This window comes from Durio zibethinus, chromosome 4 (genome assembly GCF_047325235.1).
Source record: "Durio zibethinus cultivar Kanyao isolate XHJ-2024 chromosome 4, ASM4732523v1, whole genome shotgun sequence".
Taxonomy (NCBI): domain Eukaryota; kingdom Viridiplantae; phylum Streptophyta; class Magnoliopsida; order Malvales; family Malvaceae; genus Durio; species Durio zibethinus.
The window spans coordinates 5,032,315-5,054,568 of record NC_143165.1 but is presented as its reverse complement, the minus strand read 5'-3'; the positions used below and the strand labels follow the sequence as shown (position 1 = coordinate 5,054,568).

General features: G+C 30.7%; 3 protein-coding genes across 8 annotated transcripts; all 3 read right to left on the bottom strand.

Annotated features, from left to right (window-relative positions):
* Window positions 1–2,099: 2,099 nt before the first annotated feature.
* Window positions 2,100–18,762, bottom strand: LOC149519059 (protein transport protein SEC23 A-like). Of its 2 annotated transcripts, none has more exons than XM_089759195.1 (4): window positions 18,627–18,762; window positions 2,666–2,782; window positions 2,502–2,573; window positions 2,100–2,360 (listed from the first exon to the last, which is right to left on the bottom strand). In XM_089759195.1, exons 1-4 carry the CDS (start codon window positions 18,654–18,656, stop codon window positions 2,223–2,225), a joined length of 357 nt encoding a protein of 118 aa, XP_089615321.1. In that variant the 5' UTR covers window positions 18,657–18,762; the 3' UTR covers window positions 2,100–2,222. The 2 variants fall into 2 exon arrangements, with proteins under 2 accessions (XP_089615321.1, XP_089615322.1); XM_089759196.1 differs by lacking the exon at window positions 18,627–18,762 and adding an exon at window positions 3,115–3,360.
* On the bottom strand, window positions 10,192–15,572 carry LOC111287180 (proline--tRNA ligase, cytoplasmic-like). Of its 2 annotated transcripts, XR_016341390.1 has the most exons (9): window positions 15,339–15,572; window positions 14,820–14,888; window positions 14,648–14,733; window positions 14,474–14,566; window positions 14,200–14,316; window positions 13,589–13,776; window positions 13,238–13,304; window positions 12,523–12,645; window positions 12,236–12,382 (listed from the first exon to the last, which is right to left on the bottom strand). XR_016341390.1 is itself a non-coding variant. In XM_089759194.1 (6 exons), the coding sequence occupies exons 3-6, from the start codon at window positions 12,010–12,012 to the stop codon at window positions 10,355–10,357; spliced, it is 654 nt and encodes a 217-aa protein (XP_089615320.1). In that variant the 5' UTR covers window positions 12,013–12,021; window positions 12,230–12,382; window positions 12,523–12,651; the 3' UTR covers window positions 10,192–10,354. The 2 variants fall into 2 exon arrangements, 1 of the variants encoding a protein (XP_089615320.1); XM_089759194.1 differs by lacking the exons at window positions 13,238–13,304; window positions 13,589–13,776; window positions 14,200–14,316; ... (2 more) ...; window positions 14,820–14,888; window positions 15,339–15,572 and adding exons at window positions 10,192–10,419; window positions 11,055–11,148; window positions 11,411–11,629; window positions 11,737–12,021 and having other exon boundaries at window positions 12,230–12,382; window positions 12,523–12,651.
* On the bottom strand, window positions 17,471–21,733 carry LOC111287177 (protein transport protein SEC23 A-like). 4 transcript variants are annotated; one of them, XM_089759192.1, is made up of 5 exons: window positions 21,597–21,733; window positions 20,667–21,514; window positions 18,654–20,450; window positions 17,839–18,003; window positions 17,471–17,746 (listed from the first exon to the last, which is right to left on the bottom strand). In XM_089759192.1, exons 2-3 carry the CDS (start codon window positions 21,114–21,116, stop codon window positions 19,626–19,628), a joined length of 1,275 nt encoding a protein of 424 aa, XP_089615318.1. In that variant the 5' UTR covers window positions 21,117–21,514; window positions 21,597–21,733; the 3' UTR covers window positions 17,471–17,746; window positions 17,839–18,003; window positions 18,654–19,625. The 4 variants fall into 4 exon arrangements, with proteins under 4 accessions (XP_089615318.1, XP_089615317.1, XP_089615316.1 ...); XM_089759191.1 differs by having other exon boundaries at window positions 17,839–17,996; XM_089759190.1 differs by having other exon boundaries at window positions 17,839–17,955.
* Between the last annotated feature and the right edge of the window lie 521 nt (window positions 21,734–22,254).

The window sequence follows — 22,254 nt, the reverse complement described above, 5'->3', positions numbered from 1 at the left end:
AAAACAGTCCTCGTTACTACTCAGGCCCGGACCAACTACTAAATAGTGAATTTCTGGTTTAATGTAGACATGAACTTTGTCCTTTACTGTAGACACGACGATTCGTGTGTGTTTATATATATATATATATATATATATACATTAAAATTTATAAATTTATATAATATTTTATATAAAAATTATGGATAATAATTTATGTGTAAATATAAAAATATAAAATATATTTTTAAAATTTTATTAAATTTATATATAATTTTTATTAAAATTTTAAATTGTATTAATTTTAATTTTTTATTTGAATCATATTTATATTATATAATCATATTATATTTTAAATTATCACATCTAATTCAATATACTGACTCAATCCAAAGAGACCAAATGCTTCTAATTTTGATTCTATTATACCAATAAATAAAAGTGATTATAAATCGATTCTGATTGATTTGATTAATCAAAATCAATTAAATTCGATTGAATTGTTTTAATTCATTTAATTCTGACAATTATTATTAGATAAAATTATTTAATGAATTAATTTGACCGGTTATTATTTTTAAATTAATAATTAAATAAATCAAATTAATTGATTTTTAAAGATAGTTTTTAAATTATATTATATATAATATAAATATAGACAAAATAATTTATATTTATAAAAATAACAAATATAATATTGATGATAAAATTATAAAGTAAATTTTATTTGGTAAAAATTATTACAAATTATTCAAAATTAATGACAAAAATTTATTCAAATTTTGATTTTTCGATTACCTTTTGTCAATTCAATTATTTTTTATTTTTAAAAATAAATCAATCGACTTTTATTATATTTTTTAAAAGATCGATCTTTAAAAACCGAGCCAACCAATTACAAATATATTCGTATTCTTATTTTTCTTTTGGATTGGTGGGATAGCAGTTGATGCTAGAATATTTAATTGTACTAAAGGAAATACAATACACAATTACAAAAAAGGTTATTTCTGTTTTTTTATTCTTCTTTTCTGGTTGAGTTATAATAGTTTATAGAACATGTGAAAATCTTTGTTTTCCACTCAAACTCCGGTTTTGGTTAAGAATCACAAATCCAAATTGCGATTTCATTCTTATTTATAAATTCATTAAAAATAATTTTTTTTCAAGATGATTTGAACTCGTACAGTAAATAAAAAAATAACATTTCTTATCACCTAAACCAACATAGATTTATTGTGAAATCATTTATACTGATTTGATTAGATTTAATAATTTAAGCTTTGATATGATGACATGATATAAATATGATACGAAAATAAAACTTAAATATAAAACGACTTAAAATTTTATCAAATTTTACATATGAATTTAACATAATTAAAAAATATATTTTTTATTTTCATATAAACATTATTTATGATACGTAATTATTATGTAAAAAAAAATAAAAAAACATAAATTTTAATATTTTATACCATTCGAATATAATCGCCAAAGTCTCCTTTTTAACATTTATATTTCACCATTTTTTAAGCAAAATTATTGCTCACCAATGCTTTATTGGCTTATAAACTAAGCCACCAACACAAAAGTTTACTTACCAGTCAATCATTTCATCAGTTGTTCTCAATCAAACCAAATTGTCAAATCACAAAACCGGATTGCTACAAATAGAATATTTGTTATCAGCTAGCTCAATTGTATACAAAACCAAAGAAAAAAACTATTAAGAGTCTGATTTCCTTGAATTAGACTTTCTCCGGAACCAACCATGCTGCAGTAACTTCAAGGATACCATCGGAAGAGATTTACAAAAAATGGCATAATTTATATAAGAATGATACAAGGTAAAGTAAAACTATTTCTCTAGCAAAAGAATTTTCAACTAACAATGAGACAATACAGTTGAACTTTGGAGTACTATGAAGTATAACTGTTTTTTTTCAATTTTAAAAGAGTGAGAAAATTGGAACTTAGCTTAGTTGATTCATGGAAATACCTTCAATCACACCCAGCAGGTCTACGTTCAAATCCCAGCGCCTGCAACTTCTTTTATATATATAAAAAAAAAAAGGGAAATTTTGTAAAGGAGAGCTGGAAAAGAAAAAAAATAATAATGAAAAGAAAAAATGAATGAGTTACATTCCTTTCATAGGGAGAAGAAGAAAAAAGAAGAGCAGAAAGATTCCAATAAATGATTTTTGGAGGAATTTTAACTGCAAAGAAAAGGAAAATATATCTTATCTTTTTTCTGGTGGCACTACTTTCAAATTCCGAATCCATTCACAGAAGCTGGGATCATCAAAATGAACAAAACTGCTTTTCAGTTTTGTCCACTGTTCTGTTGTCAAGTGTTTGGAGCTGTGGAAATTTGCCTCCTGCATAAGCATCAAGCAATAGTTACTTCACTGTTTTCTAACTATATGCATTCCTTCATTTTTCAATAAATACATACAGAAACAGATAGACCTGTTAGGACTAAAAGCAAAGAGGTTTGCCCATTATTTTTTTTCTCTTACCTGTTTGTAAGGAGGATCCTTGTGTGCTGGTATCAACCGAGAAACAAAATATCGAGACTCAGAGCTCCCCTCCTGCAATAAAACCAGATCATTAGGTTCTTTTTCTGTTTGATGGAACAATGCACAATTTATAGAATATTCGGACTAAATAAGGGAAGAAGAACCTTGAAAGCAAGGATCCGAGGTGCTGGAAATTGTAACTCTGTTAGCTCTTCTGCCAATGTTCTACAAGCTGCCAAAGCTGCTGCATTTCGTCCTTCATCAGCTGCAAGTTCAGCACCCTGAAGCCAGCAGTTGACAGGAAGATGTTCAATATTATTCCCTGAAAACTAAATAAATAAATAAACATAGATTCTAAAGTCGATTCTAAAAAACGTAATCCACAAGTATTTCTCTCATAACATAAACATACCAGGCATACACATACAAGTGCAATAAAAGTGAAAAAGAAAAAGAATGCGTCCAGGGCAAGGTTGTCACATGGTGTGTATATATATATAAGGGTATGCTATACAAAATGCATTTACAAAGTGACCATGATATAAAAATGTTAGATGGATGAGGTAGCTGTGACCACATTTAGAAAGGCACGAATAGCTTCTCAATTCCAAACCTTTACTTCCAGTTCCCCATACATCAAGCTAGCATCTCTTTTCTACCGTGGCCTAATATTAACAGAGAGAAATACAATCTTAAAAATAACCGAGCTTGATGGTGTTCATAAAGAGCATAGGAACAAATGTGCTAAGGTTTTGAAGGAAACCCAATTCAATATTTCAACAGAAAATGCAGAAATTCAATCAAGATTCAAGAACCCCCCATAAAATTCACCACAATTCACCTTCCAAGATTAAAAAAAAAAAGGAAAAAGAAGCAACTTGATCACTTAGCTCTATATCTTCACCTCAATTCAAGCTTCAATTCAGTCCCTTCTTCCAGAATCAAATCTAAAATCCAAATTTAAAAAAAAAAAATGGAATTAAATCTAGTGTTTTTATGTATATAATAAGACCAAAAAGGAAATTTCATACCTGATGTAAAAGGAAATGAGAAAGAAAGGAGTCTTTTGTTTGAATCATCAAAGACTTGGAATCATAATAATCTTTGACTGTTTTTTATCAAACACTCTCTTTCTTCGTCTTTGTGTTGGGTTATGGCTTTGTTTCTTATGACATGGAGGAGCCGAGCCCCTGAAATAGAGCCCGTTGTCTCTCGGGTCTACTAAACTTGGTAACCATTGACGCATCCACTTTGGCCATTTTAAACATCTAATTGTTTAAATCGGTTAAGATTATTTTTTGTTCCGAGTCTTATCGATTATTTTTTGTTTTGAGTCTTATCGATAATAATTTGTTGAATTAATCTCGAATACATGATCTGTAATAATTTATTTTAAATTATCAGATACAAACATATCTTATCATAATCTAAAGGACTAAATAATCTATCTACTTCAAATTTTTTGGACAAAAAAAAAATATCAACAAGACAAATATGTTTAATATTAGATTTAAATTTTGAATAAAAATTATAGATGATAGGTTAAATGATTAATTTAAGACTAAATGTTAAAATTATGTTTAATATATAAGATTATAATAAGACAAAATAAAATCATGTTATAAATAAAATTAGATTAAATAATTTTATTTTATTTATTTGATATATATAAAGATTATGATAGGATAACTTATTTATTTGTCAAAATTATCATTAATTAAAATTTATATAATTTAAATTATTAATGTAATTTTTAAAAATATAATTAAATATGTAAGCTTAATTACATTAATTAAAAAAAAATTTTGTTACTTTGAGAAGATTGAATAATATTGTACAAGAATATATTAATTCTTTTTATAATCTATATATCTCATTTTAAATACAAATCAAATGTGAAATAAAATAATTATCATCTTATCGCATCAATATTCATATACATCAAACATAATTTTAGGGTGTTATTCATTCCACGATTAAATGTATTTTTTTTTAAATAAGCACTAAATGTTATTAACTTGCAATCAAATATTTAAATTAGGATCACAATCTCATTTTCAATCACATTATATTTATTATAATTATAGATAAAATAATTGTTATGGCGATCATTACATTCATTATGTTCATTAATTTTTTTAATTTTACATAATTTATTATAATAATAATAATAATAATAATAATCATCATCATCATTTTTAATCATTTTTAAAATAATTTTATTACAGTTACCAGAACAATAATGTTCACAATTTTTTGTCATTATAAGGGTTTTTCATTCTCCAACAGCTTCACATTTATTTTATTTATTAATAATGTGACGAAAGTGGGAATTAGGTAAAAAAAGGTGTCAAATAATAATTTCAAAAAGAAAAAGGGGTCAAAGTAATATTTTAGTGGGTTCAGGCACTTTAGTATAAAAGAGGTAAAAATATTTTGAAAGTGCCGTAATTCCTGCCTGCTTTTTGGTTTCGTCACTTAATAATATATTATTTTATTTATAAATATTTTATAATAAAAAATTTAACAATAATACATTCATTCACAATTTATTTGTTTTCATAAATGTTCTTTTATTTCAAAGCACAAATAAAAAATAAAATCATGATAGATTACATAGGATTGGTGACAGAAATAATGATTTGAACTTGACATTCTCCTTGGCTTGACATTTTGCCCGTGCTTACGTTCCCCATCCATCATAATTAATTTGGCTTATGTTTTCCTCCGTCAATTTTTTGTACCTATCAATTCAACTAATAATCTAAACCTATGGTATTGGATTCACATTTCAATTATGATATTATTAAGGAGATTGCTAGTTTGTTATCTAAATCATATGAAGTTACAATTAGAAAAGAAATTATAAATAAGTTTGCATTAGTTTGATGACATGATCAGTTTGTTTATAAAAATAATAGCAACATGTAATTAACCTATCTTAATTATTTGTTTAACTCGAGATCTAAGTAAGTGTAAAAAAACCTACGCATCCAAGGGGGTTAAAAACAAAAAAAAAAATGGGGGAAAGTTTATAGTTTTTTGAGCTTTAAGAGTACGAATTGATATTTGAAATCTATTTTCATAGATCTATTCAATACCTGAAAATATATGATTTATTATAAAGGCTAAGATAAATCATGGCAATGATAAATATGATAAATATATATATATATTTTTTTTTTGTTCAAAGGAAGGCAAATGCCTGTTCAAAGAGAAAGGAGGATAACGGGGTTAGAACCCACCCCCATGTCTTTCTAAAAGCCTCTTAACCACTAAGTCAAGAGGTGAAAAATTATACATATATATATATATATTAATGGGCAAGTATCATTAAAGTGAAAGGTAATACAACAAGGACTCTTTATTGAGAACATGTATGTATTTTAAGAGAGAATGAAAAACTAGGCGACCATTAAAAAGAAGTATAATTATAATTTATCCTTTTAGTATTAATGTCAATAAGCAATTCGTTTTTATTAGTGCAAATATAATTCGTTTTCATGGTTAAATGTGGTCCGATTCCTTAATTATTTTGAAAGGTTAGTGGTTGATTTATGCTGCAATGAGTAAAATATAGTTATGACATAAGTCAACGCATTCCAATAATGAAGGTGAATGCAACCACGTTAAGGCATACTAGAGATGTTTACATTCTTAATGTTTTTAAAGAGTTTCAAAAAGAATTTTTAAAAAATTTCAATTTGGTTATTGAAGATTATAGTTAAAATGAATCATTCTTTGAGTACAAGATCAATGCTTTTGGAAAATATCAAAATCATTTTGTTAAATTCAACTCTTCAATTAATTCAATTTTTTGTACTTGTATGAAATTTGAATTTTGGAGAATTCTCTGTTATCATATCTTAAAGGTGCTAAACTCAAAAAATATCAAGTTTGTATCTGAGAAATATATTGTAAAGAGATGGACGAAAGCTGTAAAGCTTGGAAGTGTAAGAGACATCAATAAAAGCACTAGAAAAAAAAGATCCTAAATTAGCTATAAAGAATTAAGTAGGAATGCAATTAAGTTGTCAACATGGACTGCTAAAACAAAAGAATGGTACATTGTTTTTAATAGAATCTTTAAAGGTAATGCTTAAGATAGAAAAGATTTCAACAGGTAAAACTAGTTGAATGGGTTTTAAAAGTTTAACAGTGAGCAACTTTGATGATTCTTATACAAAAGGTGACGAAGATGATGCTAAAAAATCTAATGTTATGGATGATTCAAAAATCATGAATGTGAAAGGATTAAAAATGAAAAGTGATAAAACTGGTGGTAAGCGCAAATTTAATAGTTGTTTTGAAACTCAGTCCAAAAAATGAAAAGGTCCAAGCACTCAACCTTTTAATCAGAATGTTGTTTTCATTAATCAGGTTAGAATTTGACCATTTTTTATAATAAGTCCAATAAGTTTACATGCTTATATTGGATTCAATAGCTTAAATTTTTCTTCTATTTTTCTCCTATGTTTATTTTAACGAATATGACTCAAATGCAAGGTAGACTTGACCATCTTTTGCTCTAAACATAAGTCATACATTTTCTTTGGTATGCCATTTTACTACACAGGACAAAGCAACTTCATTCAACCCATAAATTCAAGTCATTAGAAGGTTTAATCAAATATGATTTCTTTAAAAAATTTCAATTTACATGTATAGGTTAAGTAAATCTACATGTTATCTTTAAATAAGGTTAAATCCTTATTTCTTTTGTGTTATATACCTAAGTCTCATAAATTGAATTTCATTATACAACCTGTAGGGTCTACATGTTGAACTTAAAAAGCTTCCTTCAAACAAATGTTTCTTTATGATATTTTCTATAATAGTTAAGGTAACATTCAATAAGTAATAAAGATGACATTTTGAAGCTAACATTCAATAGCTGGTGGGAATGACATCTTAAAAATACTAAAGTTATAAAATGTTGTCACTAAAAATTAAGTTGTCAAGAGTTTGGAAAAAAAATGATGTCTATGAATTTAGTTATATCATTTTAAAGTTTACTTTAGATGAAATCCCATGAATTCAATTTTTTTTTTCTTTTTAGACAAAATGTTATTGTTGATATATCTATTGGAAACTTGTCACCTTAAATTTTAGCGTTATTGTTTTTGTTTTCTACCAAAATCTCATTAAGTTAGTATCAATTTAACTAAATTACCAATTTTATTGGCAAAACTTATGGTGACCAAAACAGAATTTGAAATGTGACATGTAGTAAACAAAGAAATCATAAGTACACAAGTTTAACTAACAATAGTTCAAATTTGTATGGTTGCGCGATCCTTAAAGAGATCACCAATATGTGGCTAATTAAAGTTAGAAAATTGACTAATTTATGCTTAATTAGATAAATAAATTAAGAATTAGAATATGTGAAGAATAAGATAATAAGGATGAGCAAACGTAATTAAATCTATATAATCACATTCAAGGAAATGCTTTCTTGTCTTTTGAATTACTCGCACAAATTATAAAATTTAGCTTTCTAAAAAAAAATTACTATGTTTCTTTGTCATTTTACAAAAATAAGACATTCAAGCCAAAAAATAATGAATATGAATTTCAGTAGACTTAAGTAACAAATCAAATAAAACTCCTTTTGATTGAGGTGAGACTTAAGAATCATGCTCTCTTCCAAGAGAAAATTCATTGTTTCCAAGATGCAAAATAGTAGTTAAGTTGCAATCAAAGCACTTGCAAAAAATAGGTAAAAGTCGCCATTGAAACTATTTTTTTTCTTAGGTACAATTTCTTTGTCACCAAATCTACAGCAAGTATCTTAACTTACTGTTAAATTTATTAAAATCTCAAAATCCAGCAAAAAAGATTCAATAACTAAAATCACATTACTTTAAATTTTACCTCTAGTCCACTGCAATTAAGATGTTTTCCAATAGTTAAAATGTCAAATGGCTATGTAGCAATCATGCTTTCATTTTTCTATTTCACGTTTGCTTCAGCATTATACTTTATATAATGATCGGTCATCAAGTTCAAGGGTTGGCTTAGCTTTAGGCACATCAAGAATCAAATAGACCATTTGTTAGTGGAAGGAAATAAGTCTTATAGACTTAAACCCTACTTCAAAAAGAATTAAATATGCCATGCTGAAATATCTTTAAAATGACCTTTGAGTTGATTCTGCCACATTGTATAGCCACCTTCATACTAACAATTGAGCATCATAGCAACATATTTCCACAGATATGAAATTCCTATTAGCCATGTTCTAATGATAATTTGTCATGATTTGTAATATAATTGTAATTAGCCTTAACTAATTGAAAGTGTAAAGCTATTTGATAGCACATCAATTATCAAGGAACTACAACTATTAATAATGTATGTGATGAATATTAATATATAGCTTCATTTTAGTATAGACTCCAAGAATTTATGGCATACAAAAAGCAAACTTGTAAGTTTGGCTTAAAAAGATTCTGTCATTATTATTTGGTGTGAACTAACCAACAGCATAAATATCATCATTTTCAGCATCAAATTCTTCAACTGCATGCAGTATTCAAATCTAAAAGCAATTTTTCTTGCTAGTGAATCTAAGCTAATTAGTTAGATCAAACTTTATTAATTAATTCATGCATGCAAAGCAAACTAAAGAAAGATGAAATGTTAAGAAATATGCGCCAAATAACTTGAAAAGGTATGCCTACAATACAATAGATCTTACACTTGGAACCAAAGAGATTATCTCCTGTTGATATAGCTTTTCTGCACCTGTGCCACTTATTATTGGACAAGCGTGATATTTTCTTTTCTGAAAGCATTTACAAATAAAACAAGTTAAAAAAGTAGTAAGAAAACTACTTCTGACACCGACACATAGTTATTTTAAATAGTTATCCTTCAAGAAATCACGTACCTTTGAACTCAAGACGATGCTTAAATGGATCATATCTTAAATCATTTGCTAAGAAATTAAAAATTAAATGAGAAAATTGAATGTTTAACATTATGACAATTTATCAAACATATTAAAGACAACAATGGAGGTACAAGAATTCCTTGTTGATGAATAAAATTTACCTTGAAGACTTGTCAATTGAATAAAAAAACCAAGAATTTCACGGAGATGGCTGATGGGTTGAATGATTTTTTGAAAGGCAAACTTGCTAATTAAAAGGAAAAAGCTTTAATCCTATCAAAACCTTGATTTTTGAAAGTATTTGATTGCTATTGTCTTCAATTGTTTTAGCAGCTATAGGAGTATTTTTGATCTTTTAAGAATAGGAAAAATTAAAAGATACAATTTGGACAGACAAACAAAAATATTCATTTAAGAGAAATTACTAAAGAAACGATCTACTTTTTGCCGTTAACGTTAGTTGGATTTCATGTCTACGTGCCAATATCTCTTTGGTCCCAATCAGCCAATTATAAGATTGTAGGAGACTTAATTGCACCAATATCTCTACAATTCCACCACACCGCACATAAGCCTAAGGGATCATTTGGATTCCACCAAAACATAAGTGCGGTGAGATTTGATCACTTTTATAATTTGACAAGTTGGAAATGAGGACATCCATTCTACAGTTGTAACTATTTTGCCATTCTGCATGTTTTGTAAATATTTTGCCATTCTGCATGTTTTAATCACCAAAAAGAAATGACAGATGAGTGACATTTACTCATGTAAATATTTTGCCATGCATCGTAGTGAACTCTTAACTATATGATAATAAAACCAAGTACTCTCATCAGTTTCATATAACAATTTCAAATTGAAAATTATCCTGTTAAGAATGGTCCACACACCAGCACAGCTGACATCAGACAGGGGACAATGTGAAGGAGATGGTCATAAAAAGAGAATAATCTTAGTAACTTCTACCCCAATAGGTCCATTTCTTTGCAGGCTTCCCAGAGGCAAAGCATTTAGTACCTGCATAATTTCATTTTTCATGAGAAGAGAATTCTATAGAAGACGTATAATCTCCTCTTTTCTTTTTGTGGATGTAAGGTTACAAATAATCAAACAGCATTTACACATGAATTCCCTCAATACTAATGTAAGCAGAAATTTATAAAATTCTAAATGAGAAAAGACTGTGTGTTACAAAAGGATTAAGTAAGCTTTTCTTTTTTGATACAAAAGTGGTTGCAGCCTGGAGAAGAGAGGGGGATGCAGGTGCTGAGATTGGAACCCTAGATTTATTAGATACCACTTCTTAAGAGTGATTACATGAACCAACTGAGCTAAGCTTCAGGTTCAATCACAATGACACATTTGCAATCACATCTCACCTGAACCAAGCTCACTGGGTGCCGGATTTTTACTTAATCCTTCAAATTAATTGAACTACTGATTAATATTAATTTATTATCTCTTATTCCTCTTAATGTAGTATGATTTCTCTAAATTTCCAATAATCTTTTGTAGTTTGTCACAGATTAAGATTCTTGGCAGTTGCCCATTAGTGCATGCTGGTGCAGTAACAGTTTATTAAAAAACAAAATACTACTAGTATTATGAGGGAGGGAAAGTATCCTATTGTTTAAAATAAATGCCTGCTTTACCTTCTGGGAGTTCAGGCTGTTCAAACGGGGTACAAAGAGACTTAGCTGCTCCCATATCACCCTTCGTTCGTGCTTTCACGTCTTTCTCCACATCCTACATTTATACAAAACATTAAAAGTCTTTTATGAAACTGAGCAAGACCCATTCTAACCAACAAATGCCTGGAGAGGTAATCTTGGAAATTAATGACGTTCTAAATATGATCCAACTCATTTTTATAACCAACAAAACACTTCAGCCTAATGATTCAATGCAAAGACTAAGTGTAGCAGATAAGCACTAAAGGAACACTGATTAAATACTAAATAGTCATGGTCCCTGTAAAGAATAAGGATTCTGCAAATTCAAGTCATACCTCCTCATCACACCAAGGAGCTAAGATCAGTTTCTTTTGCCCAAGAGCTGTTACAAACTCTTCCCAAGTTTTTACAACTTCAACACAGGCATCTCGTTTTTGTTTTGCAACGTCAAACAGGTTCTGTTGAATCTTATCCAACATTCCTTTTACTTGTTCAACCAAAAAGACTCTTGAGATATCAGTTTTTGCTCCATTGTCACGGCGAACTGCACGTACCTGTCAAACAAAGCACTTTTCTGGTTTTAACTGTATAAGTACAATAGCAAATTAATAAATAAAAGAATAGAAGGAAAGCAGCATCCAAAAAAAAAGGGGGGGTTCACCTGATTATTTGCTAAGTCTCTAGGTCCTATTTCAATCCTTAGGGGAACACCTTTCATTTCCCAGTTCGAATACTTCCAAGCAGGTGAGTAGTTATCTCTAAGATCAGCTTCAGCGCGAATGCCAGCATCTGAGAGGGTTGCCACAGTGGCAACACAAGCATCAAAAATACCTTGAGTATCTGCATCTTTGTAAGGCACAGGAATCACAATAAGTTGCAAAGCTGCTACTTTTGGAGGCAGCACTAAACCTTTGTCATCCCCATGAACCATAACCATTACCCCAATCTGAGAAAATTTGAAAAACAGTAGAAAACATAAGCAGAGTAGCAGGAATAAGGAGAAAAGAATAGAAAGGGAATTATATGGTAGTTAAGGATTCCAACCCCATGTAATCACCCAAAACCACAAAACATAAATGGTAGGGATAGCATGACAAAGGACTTGAAACGATAAATGCTAAGAATGTTCCAAGTAAAGAGACAAAAAGTTTTACCGTTCGAGTACTATACGCCCAGGAATTCTACCAGACCATACCCTTCTCTCCCTTTTCATTTTCAAAGTTTATCTCAAACATTTTTGCAAAGTTTTGGCCCAGACAATGGGAGGTTGCACCTTGAATACCACGCCCAGTGTTTGGAATAAATGCCTATCATATTATGAACAGATTAAAAGTTCCTCAATTTATATTAAAGCACATTGATCAAGCAGACAATTTAAGTTCGTTGTTCACGCCAATAAGTAGAGATTGTTATTACATGTATATATGCATAATAGTTTATACCATACCTCGACACTAGTTGTGTAAAGTCCACCAGCAAACTTCTCTAGTTCACTCTTCCTGCCTTTTGTAACAGGAATAGCCAAGAATTCTTCATATATACATCGGTACAGTTCCAATATTTGAAGAACCTGAAATATAACAAAATTTAGACATACGTAAAGAGACCCAGTACAACTATTGCAAGAGTGATTAGAAGTAGGAACTAAAGTCTAAAATCTACCAAGCACAAAGTATTTCAACAATAAATACATATAACTCAGCATGTCAGTTTTGCCACCTCAGTCCCCCTTCCATAATATATTCACCAACAAAACCATATTTAGACACACATAAAAGGTTCTAAGGATCTAGCACATCCTTCAATGATACTTCAAAAGGCAAGACAAGTGAAATCTGTAACAGCAATGAAATATGACTTTGACTTTGACTTTTGACACAGCACAGAAACCAACAAAATATTGAAATTATTCAAAATAAGATCACATGGGAAATTTCTGAAATGCTTACTTAAATACTTCATTCGGCAATTCTGAGGCAAAAATGCCATTTTCAACCAAAATTTAATTGTAGATAAATATGAAAAAGAAAAGGATCAGCCATGCAAAATTTCTATTTACTTTAACCTTCCCTATTCCATTGTACACCAATAGAACAATGGGCAAACTTCAGCTCTCTAAGGTTGAAATGTTGATCAAAGGTAAAAATTTAAGTCTATGCTACCTATGTGTCTGCCTCTTCCTTTGTTGCAAAGGCAGTATGCCCTTCCTGCCATAGAAATTCACGACTCCTACAATTAAGAAGCAAGTTAGCGGTGACCAATCTATCATCAAATCATTTTAAATTAATTTTCTAACTTGGCATCAAAAGAATTGAGAAAATAATGTTCTCATCTGTAAACATTAATAACTAAGGATAAGAAAATTGAACCAAGATTAGAAAATTTTACGAAAATTAACATCTCATTACATGTAAGGCATACCATATCCCATCCACCGGGTGGAAGGAGAGGGGGGGAAAAGGATGCAGGATAACACCGGAAAAGCTAAAGTTGACCAATTTTAAGACAACTACCTGATAAATGGTGTGGGATTGCTAAATTCCCATCGAACGACATTGCACCACTGGTTAAGTTTCAAAGGCAAGTCACGGTGTCCTCTAATCCACTTAGAATAATAGGGATACATAACTGTCTCACTAGTTGGGCGGATTGCAATTGGCACCTCTAACTCAGACTCCCCAGATTTGGTCACCCAAGCAACCTGATTAAACCAGGATCCCAAAGCCATTCACATGTCATTTTTTCATTAGATCACATAACATTTCTAGTAAAAAAATGCATAAAACTTAAGTGTTGCATAAGTCCAGTGCTAAAAAGTATAAAAACATTGAAATATTGCCATTTTTTCAGCATATTCATGAAAGTATCTTGCTCAAATGAGGAAGAACTTGCCAAATTTGAGCCCTAGATAAAAAACTATCTCCAATTTGAGCCCTAGATAGAAACTAAACTATGGATTTCCACAAAATGAAGTAAATCATTGAAAACAGGGCAAAAAAGTTTAGGAACAAAATGAGTTTCAAAAGGCTTCAAAAAGTTTGATAAAAAAAGAAACCAACACTTTCAAGCTGCAAAGCATTCCACAAGGTCAATTATGCCAAAAAAAAAAAAAATTGTTTCTCACCTCTGGAGCAAAACCCTCAATATGATCCTTCTCCTTTTGCAAAACGCCTGGAGATACAAAGAGAGGGAAATAGCAGTTCTTGATTTTCATTTTCTTGATTTCAGCATCAAAGAATGTCTGCAGTTTAACAACGTGGATAAGTTAACCGTGAAAGGAAACAGAAAGAAAACAAAGATCGAGGAATGAAATCCATAAATTTTTTTTCCTTGTAATTAATAAACACTTCTTATTTACATTTAAAGAGCAATATGAGTATAAACATCATATGACTCACTTGCATGATCTCCCAAATTGAAATTGCCCATGGCCTCAGAATATAACAGCCAGAAATGTCATAGTACTCAATCATTTCACCATTGACAACAGCCTACAAAAGCCAAGATGATGATATAACAATAAGATACTAAGATCTCAATAACATAGTATAACAGGCACTAAGTCATTGCACCTCAGAGTACCGCTCCCCGAAATTCTCATCCTTGGTAAAGGAGAGACCCAAACCAGTCTCCTTCTTCACTTCCTTCTTTTTCCCTCCTAAAAATCAACAACAACAACAAAACATCCACACAATTAGAAACGCCCACACCTTTATGGCACATTACTAATGAAATCTAACCAACCTGAGCAAAAAAAATACTTACCACCTCCAGACTTGTTCTGCCTCTGCTCCACTCCAGCCATATCATCAACTTCGAGTACAAACAAAATAAAGCATTTAATTAGAACAATTAGAAACAGTACATACCTATCAGTTTAAACATTAATATCCCCATTAAGGGAAAATAAACCCCCTACCCTACTAATTACACATATTAATATAGTTTATCAACCAAATGACTTCAGTATCTGTTCAAGCCTACTTATGATGGGTCCTGAACATTCTAAAAAAATTCTTGGAGAACAACCATGTTGATTGGTGAACAAGCAATTACCGTTAACAGTTACCTAAACTTAGTAATTTTGACAAGATATAATGATATGACACTTAAACGATATAACTCGGTCTAAAATTTCGATAAAAACCATATATGAGTTTGGCATGTCAGACATGGATACGATAATTTTCATATTTTACATATGTTTGACACGAAATGAAACATATATGACAATGATACACGAATTGCCAGGTCTACATTTACCGCCTTTACCAACTTTGAGATCAAAGACAAAACTAAAAGTGATTTTTCCTGGACTGTCCGACGACCCTTTTACTTTATTAAAAAACAGAAACACCTGTAGGACACGTGCATTCAGATCAAGGTTCAGATGGGTAACCATAAAACACCCAAGAAAACTAGAAATGCTTAATGTTGTCAGAGTCTAGAATTAGAACAAAAATATCATATAAAACTTACGAAAATATAAACGAAAAACTGCGAAAGTAAATAAAAACGAAAGCATGTGGGAAGATATGAAGTCTTACAGAGAAATGAATAGTGGTAGATTCTTTGGTTGCGTTAGATTCTCTTGACACAGTGAGGGGAAGTAAAGAAATAACAGAAGATAGGCGGGGCGGAGAATGTTAAAACGCTGGATTTTGGTAAGCAATGAAATTTGCTTTTTTGTTTATTTTTTGGGAAATGGATGACCCGTTTAGTCGGAAAACAGTACTGTTACTACTCAGGCCCGGACCAACTCAGTAACTAGTGAAGTTCTGGTTTAATGTAGACATGAACCTTGTCCTTTACTGTAGACACGACGATTCGTGCGTGTTTTTATATATATATATATATATATACATTAAAATTTATAAATTTATATCATATTTTATATAAAATTATGGATCATAATTTACGTGTAAATATAAAAATATAAAATATATTTTTAAAATTTTATTAAATTTATATATAATTATTATTAAAATTTTAAATTATATTAATTTTAATTTTTTTTTTGAATCATATTTATACTATATAATCATATTATATTTTAAATTATCAAATCTAATTCAATATACTGACTCAATCCAAAGAGACTAAATGGATCTAATTTTGATTCTACTATACCAATAAATAAAAGTGAGTATAAATCGATTCTGATTGATTTGATTAATCAAAATCAATTAAATTTGATCGAATTATTTTAATTCATTTAGTTCTGGTAATTATTATTAGATAAAATTATTTAATGAATTAATTTATCCGATTATTATTTTTAAATTAATAATTAAATCAATCAAATTAATTGATTTTTAAAAATAGAGTTTTTAAATTATATTACATATAATATAAATATAGATAAAATAATTTATATTTATAAAAATAACAAATATAATATTGATGACAAAATTATAGAGTAAATTTTATTTGGTAAAAATTATTACAAATTATTCAAAATTAATGATAAAAATATATTCAAATTTTGATTTTTCGATCACATTTTATCAATTCAATTTTTTTTTTTTTTAAAATAAATCAATCGATTTTTATTATATTTTTTAAAAGATCGATCTTTAAAGACCGAACCAACCAATTGCAAATATATTGGTATTCTTATTTTTCTTTTGGACTGGTGGGATAGCGGTTGATGCTAAAATGTTTAATTTTACTCAAGGAAATACAATACACAATTACAAAAAAGGTTATTTCTGTTTTTTTATTCTCATTTTCTAGTTGAATTGTGTGGCAAAATCGTGATTTGGATTATAATAGTTTATAAAAGATGTGAAAATCTTTGTTTTCCATTCAAACTCCAGTTTTGGTTAAGAATCACATATCCAAATTACGATTTCATTCTTACTTATGAATTCATGAAAAATAATTTTTTTTCAAGACGATTTGAACTCGAACAACAAATAAAAAAATAACATTTCTTGTCACCTAAACCAACATGAATTTATTGTGAAATCATTTATACGAATTTGATTAGATTTAACAATCTAAACTTCGATATGATGACATGATATAAATATGATACGAAAATAAAACATAAATATAAAACGACTTAAAATTTTATCAATAATTACATATGAGTTTAACATAATTAAAAAATATCTTTTATATTTTCATGTCCACATGAATTATGATACTTAATTATTATGAAAAAAATAAATAAAAAAACATAAATTTTAATATTTTATACCATACAAATATACAAATCGCCACAGTTTGCGTTTAACATTTATATTTCACCATTTTTTAAGCAAAATTATTGCTCACCAATGCTTTATTGGCTTATAAACTAGGCCACCAACACAAAAGTTTACTTACCAGTCAATCATTTCATCAGTCGTTCTCAATCAAACCAAATTGTGAAATCACAAAACCTGATTGCTCCAAATAGAATATTTGTTATCAGCTAGCTCAATTGTATACAAAACCAATGAAAAAAACTATTAAGAGTCTCATTTCCTTGAATTAGACTTTCTCCGGAACCAACCATGCATTCCTTCATTTTTCAATAAATACATACAGAAACAGATAGACCTGTTAGGACTAAAAGCAAAGAGGTTTGCCCATTATTTCTTTTCTCTTACCTATGTGTAAGGAGGATCCTTGTGTGCTGGTATCAGCCGAGAAACAAAATATCAAGACTCAGAGCTCCCCTCCTGCAATAAAACCGGATCATTAGGTTCTTTTTCTGTTTGATGGAACAATGCACAGTTTATAGAATATTCGGACTAAATAAGGGAAGAAGAACCTTGAAAGCAAGGATCCGAGGTGCTGGAAATTGTAACTCAGTGAGCTCTTCTGCCGATGTTCTACAAGCTGCCAAAGCTACTGCATTTCGTCCTTCATCAGTTGTAAGTTCAGCACCCTGATGCCAGCAGTTGACAGGAAGATGTTCAATATTATTCCCTGAAAACTAAATAAATAAATAAACATAGATTCTAAAGTCGATTCTAAAAAACGTAATCCACCCGTATTTCCCTCATAACATAAACATACCAGGCATACACATACAGGTGGAATAAAAGTGAAAAAGAAAAAGAATGCGTCCAGGGCAAAGTTGTCACATGGTGTGTATATATATATATAAGGGTATGCTATACAAAATGCATTTACAAAGTGACCATGATATAAAAATGTTAGATGGTTGAGGTAGCTGTGACCACATTTAGAAAGGCAAGAATAGCTTCTCAATTCCAAACCTTTACTTCCAGTTCCCCATACATCAAGCTAGCATCTCTTTTCTACCGTGGCCTGATATTAACAGAGAGAAATACAATCTTAATAATAACCGAGCTTGATGGCTTCATAAAGAGCATAGGAACAAATGTGCTAAGGTCTTTGTTTGCAACTTGCCTTCAAACTACATGCATTCATGGATCTCCTACTCAATCACAAAGCAAAAAATGGACCACATATAGCAGACACATGCATGCCAGACTTTATGGCTCAAAGGTGAATAACATAAAAGCAAAAATAGCCAGCAAGCAAATATAACAGATATATAACATGCCAAAGCTATAAGATGGATTGATTTACATAACAACCAAATGAAGACATCTCTACCATGGTCTAGAACAACAGCAGTATCAGACTGCATGGCAAGATCATAAGCAGGCAATTCTTCAAAAGTGCCTCCTTCCCGGTGCATCAGACAGCAAGGGGCCACCATGCGAAGTGAAAGATCAAAGGATGCATTCAAAAACAAATTCCAAAGTACAGACTTCCCATCCTCGTGACCAACTATACTTCCCAACGGTGGACGCCTCCTAAGATGGAATAGAAGCTCTGGTAGTAAAGAGATTTTCTTTGGGAACCGATATTGCTTTGACTTTGGCATTTGGGACCCAAACTTTAAACCAATGTCTTTAACTCCTTCATCTAATGTTGTTTGCATATCAATTGCTTCATAATAACTATTTGCTCGCAAAAGAGTCCTCTTGGCAACTAGGACTGCAGCCACCTCATCTTGAACACTTTGAAGATCGGTTGAAACACTATCCACAGTTGGCAATCTGATAGTAATCACTCTAGCTATATCAGCTTGATAAACATTTAAGTATTGCATGGCAAACTGGAAAATTACGAAATCACTCTTGATGTCATGTTTATGCTCCATCAATATCGAGAAGCATTGTGTTTCTTCAACACTCAGCATTTGAATATAAAGAGAAATATAATTTTAAAAGGTTTCATGGGTGTCAATATGTGCCTCTTCACCAGGACCCACGACCTGAGTAACAAGAATATCATCAGAACAGCATATCTCCAACAAACCATACGAACCAGCTGCCCTTGCAGATGCCTTCTGCAAGCTCACACCAAAGGCTTCACCAAAGTCATCATGAAGAACAAAACACCCCTTGAAGCTTTTGTAAGAGGCTGCAGCACAGGAACCCGTACAGGGCAAGTTCCAGCACAGAGAATGTCCACCACTGTGTTATGTTGATGAGCCTTTCAACCAAGATGCTCCATCCATTTCATTGCTGTCTTTTCCTTATGAGGATAATTAGGAAGAGTATAAGAATGAAGGACGGATCAAGGGCCATAAGTATTCGATCCACCAGCACACACAATGATTCTGCTATTACCACCTGGCCCTTTAACTATACCTGGAGACATGTCTGCAGATGGCCCTTGAATAATAGTTAGAGCAACCTCAACTGCAGTACCCAAGCACCTATCTCTTGATGCTTCTGGAACATTCAACTTGTATGGCCTCAATGAAGAGAATATCAGGTGTGCCACCTCTTTTGAAGCATGGATCAGTGACAAATATAAACCAGTTCCATAAATCAATGCTTTCAAGGTCTCCTGAGTTGGTGAAGTGCCACCTGGAATCACATCAGCAGATGCTATTGATTTCTCTGAAAAGTCATAGACTGATACTGTGCGACCATACAAAATGATTCCAATTCTTGTTGTTGGTGGCACAGAATCAACAAATGCATGCAGGGAGCTCTGTAAATGCTGAAGGTGTGGCTCATCTAGACATTCATCAATGACAAGATCAACCAGTGCAGATGTTCCCAAATCAGTAACTGGAACAAAACTTGGTCTCTTATTACCTCTATGAATGAAATCAACCAAAGGCGATGACAGCTCTGGAAAATTACAGAGCTCTTCCTTGCTTGATGCTATGTATTCACGTTCACTTCCATTTAGATGCCAGCAGATTATACACTGCCAATGGCCTGAGCCAATTAGTATGTTAGAATACAGATTTGAATAAGCTCCACAATTATGGCATCGATGAGGATCATGTTGTATCACTTGAGGACCTGGCAAAGTCTCCCTCCCAGGAGAAACCAATACTCTAAAACGTAAACTAGGTACATTTGCTTGTTTCTTGTGTTTCGACACCTAACATAAAAGATGGATGGAAGAGGAGGACAAATGAATTATAAATAGAAATAGTGCATATAATTGCAAAGATAAATAGACTGTAAAATCTAATAATACATACATAATCATAAAATCTGAAAAAGAAATTTGACAATTTGGTAGCAAAATCATAGAAATAGACTGACAAAATAATATATCAGCTTTTTCTTTCATCCCACAAAGAATGAAAGATACCTTCTCAGCTGAGAATAAAACACATGGCGAGTCTCCGTCAGGCACAGATTCCTCTATAGCACTGGGAAGTTGCTGTTGCAGCTCAACTGACCCGTTTGAAAAATGGCGAGGTGAAGATGTGGGTAAGGCTGAACCTGACGAGAAACCAACTGGCGGAGGAGTTGCAGGAGAGTTTCGGAAAGGCACGGCAGCAAGCCAGACTGGTGATGTAAATACAAGAGGGCCAAGGGGAGTACTCAGATGTGGAATTGGGCTTCCAGTTTTGACCCCATTTGCCTGTGACAACATAGTAGGATTTTTTATTGAATGGGAAGCGATCTGATCTTGTTGTAAATTTGGCACATGAAATATAGGTGCAATTGAACTTTTATTAGGATTAGGTGAAGCAGAATCCATCTGAGGAGTAATAGTCTTAGAGTAGCCAGGAGAAGCTTGTGGCGAGGTAGCCATTGAAATTGAAAGTTTTTCTTAATTAAACATCAAGAACAGCGAAACACCAGAGCTACAACAAGTAATACCAACCAAATTCCAGCTCTTGGAAGAGAATTGAAGGTGCAGATTTTAAGCTTTTGCATAAAACTTCAATGCAATGTTCAGACCAGCAAAAGCCCAAACAAAACCTTAAAACCCCATAAACAAACAAAGAACTGGATTTTGAAGGAAACCCAATTCAATATTTCAACAGAAAATGCAGAAATTCAATCAAGATTCAAGAACCCCCCATAAAATTCACCACAATTCACCTTCCAAGATTAAAAAAAAAAAGAAAAAGAAGCAACTTGATCACTTAGCTCTATATCTTCACCTCAATTCAAGCTTCAATTCAGTCCCTTCTTCCATAATCCAATCTAAAATCCAAATTTAAAAAACAAATGGAATTAAATCTAGTGCTTTTATGTATATAATAAGACCAAAAAGGAAATTTCATACCTGATGTAAGAGGAAATGAGAAAGAAAGGAGTCTTTTATTTGAATCATCAAAGACATGAAATCATAATAATCTTTGACTGTTTTTTATCAAACTCTCTCTTTCTTCGTTTCTGTGTTGGGTTATGGCTTTGTTTCTTACGACATGGAGGAGCCGAGCCCTTGAAATAGAGCCCGTTATCTCTCGGGTCTACTAAACTTGGTAACCATTGACGCATCCACTTTGGTCATTTTAAACAGACTGTTTAATTCGGTTAAGATTATTTTTGGTTTTGAATCTTATCGGTGATAATTTATTTACCTCATCTTGAATATATGATATGTAATTATTTATTTTAAATTATCATATATAAATATATCTTATCATAATCTGAAAGGTTAAATAATTTATTTATTTCAAATTTTTTTAGACAAAAAAAAAAAAACATCAACAGGACAAATAAGCTTAATATTAGATTTAAAATTTGAATAAAAATTATAGATGATAGGTTAAATGATTAATTTAAGACTATGTTAAAATTATGTTTAATATATAATATTATAATAAAACAAAATAAAATCATGTTATAAATAAAATTAGATTAAATAATATTATTTTATTTTATATTTGATAAGATAACTTATTTATTTGTCAAAATTATCATTAATTAAAATTTATATA

Excerpts from the sequence above, each read along its gene's own strand:
- LOC111287180 (XM_089759194.1), bottom strand. The coding sequence starts at position 12,012 with ATGGTTATGGTTCATGGGGATGACAAAGGTTTAGTGCTGCCTCCAAAA. Across the intron at positions 11,630-11,736 it reads GAGACTTAGCAAATAATCAG|GTACGTGCAGTTCGCCGTGA; the intron begins GTGAACCCCCCC and ends TTTGTTTGACAG. Across the intron at positions 11,149-11,410 it reads CTCCTTGGTGTGATGAGGAG|GATGTGGAGAAAGACGTGAA; the intron begins GTATGACTTGAA and ends GTATAAATGTAG.
- LOC149519059 (XM_089759195.1), bottom strand. The coding sequence starts at position 18,656 with ATGGTAGAGATGTCTTCATTTGGTTGTTAT. Across the intron at positions 2,574-2,665 it reads CTCGGATCCTTGCTTTCAAG|GAGGGGAGCTCTGAGTCTCG; the intron begins GTTCTTCTTCCC and ends GTTTTATTGCAG. Across the intron at positions 2,361-2,501 it reads AGGATCCTCCTTACAAACAG|GAGGCAAATTTCCACAGCTC; the intron begins GTAAGAGAAAAA and ends ATGCTTATGCAG.
- LOC111287177 (XM_089759192.1), bottom strand. The coding sequence starts at position 21,116 with ATGGCTACCTCGCCACAAGCTTCTCCTGGCTACTCTAAGACTATTACT. Across the intron at positions 20,451-20,666 it reads TTTTATTCTCAGCTGAGAAG|GTGTCGAAACACAAGAAACA; the intron begins GTATCTTTCATT and ends CTTTTATGTTAG.